Source organism: Echinococcus granulosus (assembly GCF_000524195.1).
Source record: "Echinococcus granulosus chromosome Unknown EG_S00178, whole genome shotgun sequence".
Taxonomy (NCBI): domain Eukaryota; kingdom Metazoa; phylum Platyhelminthes; class Cestoda; order Cyclophyllidea; family Taeniidae; genus Echinococcus; species Echinococcus granulosus.
The window spans coordinates 43,231-45,547 of NW_020170558.1; the positions used below are offsets into that span (position 1 = coordinate 43,231).

General features: G+C 40.7%; 1 protein-coding gene across 1 annotated transcript in view; it reads left to right on the forward strand. All coding sequences in view use genetic code 11, as the record gives it.

Annotated features, from left to right (window-relative positions):
* EGR_09949 (hypothetical protein) overlaps positions 1 to 2,317 on the forward strand; it is a gene marked incomplete at both ends in the record, with an annotated part of 12,204 nt that overhangs the window by 9,484 nt on the left and 403 nt on the right. Inside the window, 3 exons of the mRNA XM_024499198.1 lie at positions 45 to 183; positions 227 to 342; positions 845 to 961. Coding sequence (XP_024346382.1) covers positions 45 to 183; positions 227 to 342; positions 845 to 961 — 372 coding nt within the window. The remainder of the gene's footprint in view (positions 1 to 44; positions 184 to 226; positions 343 to 844; positions 962 to 2,317) is intronic.

Genomic DNA, 2,317 nt, shown 5'->3' on the forward strand with positions numbered 1-2,317 from the left:
ATTGACTTAGATAAAAAATCAAATTAGGACTGTAAAACACCTAGAATAGTAGTCGTCGATTCTTCGCCGAAAAACTGACAGTAAATGTGTTAGAAAATAATCAAAGAGCCAAAACTAAATCACGTGAATCTCACATTCTTTTAACAAATAAGGAAGCAAAAACTCGTCGACGAATGAACTTAGGTTTTTAGCGTGTTAGAGAAGTAAAAAAATCATATTTGACTAGGAGGATTTCTTAATTTCCTTTCCTTAAAGCAGACAAACCTGAGGCAGAGGGTTGGATATGAAGGTTTGGCGTGCATCACTGCTTACCTAGATGAACGCTTACAATCTAAGCAAAATGTAGGATTAAGAAAATCTGTGGCTTAACTAAACTAAACTTTTTTGAGAGCGCAGAAATTCAGGGTAAATAAAAATATCATTGCTGTATAAATATTTAATTGACAGGACAACGTATTCTAATAGAAAAAGAAGCAACGCAATGATGGAAATCACTGTAATGTGAGAAAAACTTACTAAGTGTGTCCGCAACAACATGCTTCGTCATTGTAAAGTCTGCTAGACAGCAGTCGTAAAGGTTGCTGGGATTCCAAATGGATCGGCATTCACACTTCTCCCTTCGAACTACGTGCATCAAGCTTAAAAGGTGAGAAAGACTCTGCAGTAGTGTAATGCGATAGTGGTTTATCCCTCGACATTGGTGAGGCGCCACTTTTGTACTTCGAATTAGCCCCCTTGTACCTCGCTGAGTGGGCTAACCTTTTGGGCCATGCCAATAGCCCAGACACTTTCTCCGTGCTGACTACATATTCTGCCCGAGTATTTTTTCTTCTTTCGTCTTCAGGGAGTCTCGGGAAGCTACAATAGCCCACACAAGTGTGAAGCACCACTTACAGAAAAAATGGTTAACGTTTGGAAGAGTAAGGGATCAAACTTCAATTGTTTAAAAGACAATGATGAAGTATGCGAAATGAAAGTTCTCTTGTCTACAAACTGCTTCGTTCAAAACGCACAACTAAGTACTTAGCTGATACCTGTTTAACACAACATGATGCAGCACTAAAAAGTACTCTGTTAGTTATTTTCAAAGGTGAGGCTTTGCTTACAAACGCACGAAAAAAAATTGTGCAATGGCATATACAACGACAACTTAAAGGGAAAGTGGAGAAGACTGTGCTTGAAAGACAAAAGGGCTGCGGAGTGCTTATGCGTGTTAAATGTACCTCTGAGGGGAAACGAGAGCAGCCTGTGCTGTCTTCGTGATAAATTTGACGCCAGGATTCCCAGAGGTAGAGAAGAATCCCACATGTACAAATTTCTGTCAGCTCTCAAGATAACCCAACCAATTAATCACTTCGTTTAAAGTGTAAAAGTGCCCGAGTGAAGAAAATAAACCAGGAACTAGCTACACATTTTTTTTCTAATATCACCTATTGTACTTAATTGTAACCGCACAAAAAAATTTTACTGAATAAAAAATGTCAATTTCTGCGTTTGCATTTGTGGCACATCTCATTCGTTGGCATATCGACATGTAAATGCATCTTTTTTAAAAGATGACTTCCTATTGTAAAATACAAGCAAATGCACCTTTACAGTTATTTCTTGCGACTACTCACCTACAAAGTGGAGAAAATTCTGGCAATGTAATGCATATCTCATGTGAATGACTTTGCACAACAGTCACCTTCGTGGGGCTTTGTACCCACGACTTGGAGCAAAAACAACCCAAGTATTGGTGGACTTGGAATACGATAGTTCTGACAGGTTGTTAGCAATGGATTCACTACTGCTGGTATGCATAAGGCAAGTAGGAAAATGGTGTGGAAATCTTCATAGAGGCACCGTTGACAGCTCCGTCACAAGATTTTTCAGATGATTAACGAGTGTTGGCAGCGTTCCTGAAAATAGGGAGTACAAGCATTTACCGATTGTCAATTACAAACATTCTGTTAAGGGTCGACACGGATTCTCTCATTCACAGCACATTCCCACGCACAGAAGCGACGAGGCTACTGACATGTCCTGCAGGCCATGCTGCCCATCAGAGGCATGAGAAGGAAGCCTCAGGTGCCCTCGTAACCTAGGTGACGATATCAAATGCTAATTGAAGCACTACATTGAAGTACAAGCAAAGCACACAAATGAATTCCTCTAAACGCTTGGCCCAGGTGCACCCATCTTCTACGCGTTGCACCAATCCCAGCGGTTCCTTCAAGGTCGCTCGATGGCCTCTCGATGCACGATGCAGGTGTTGTCCTGCATTCATTCTCACGCGTCTTATGTTAACCATAAATATCACTTCTTCGTGCTTTAA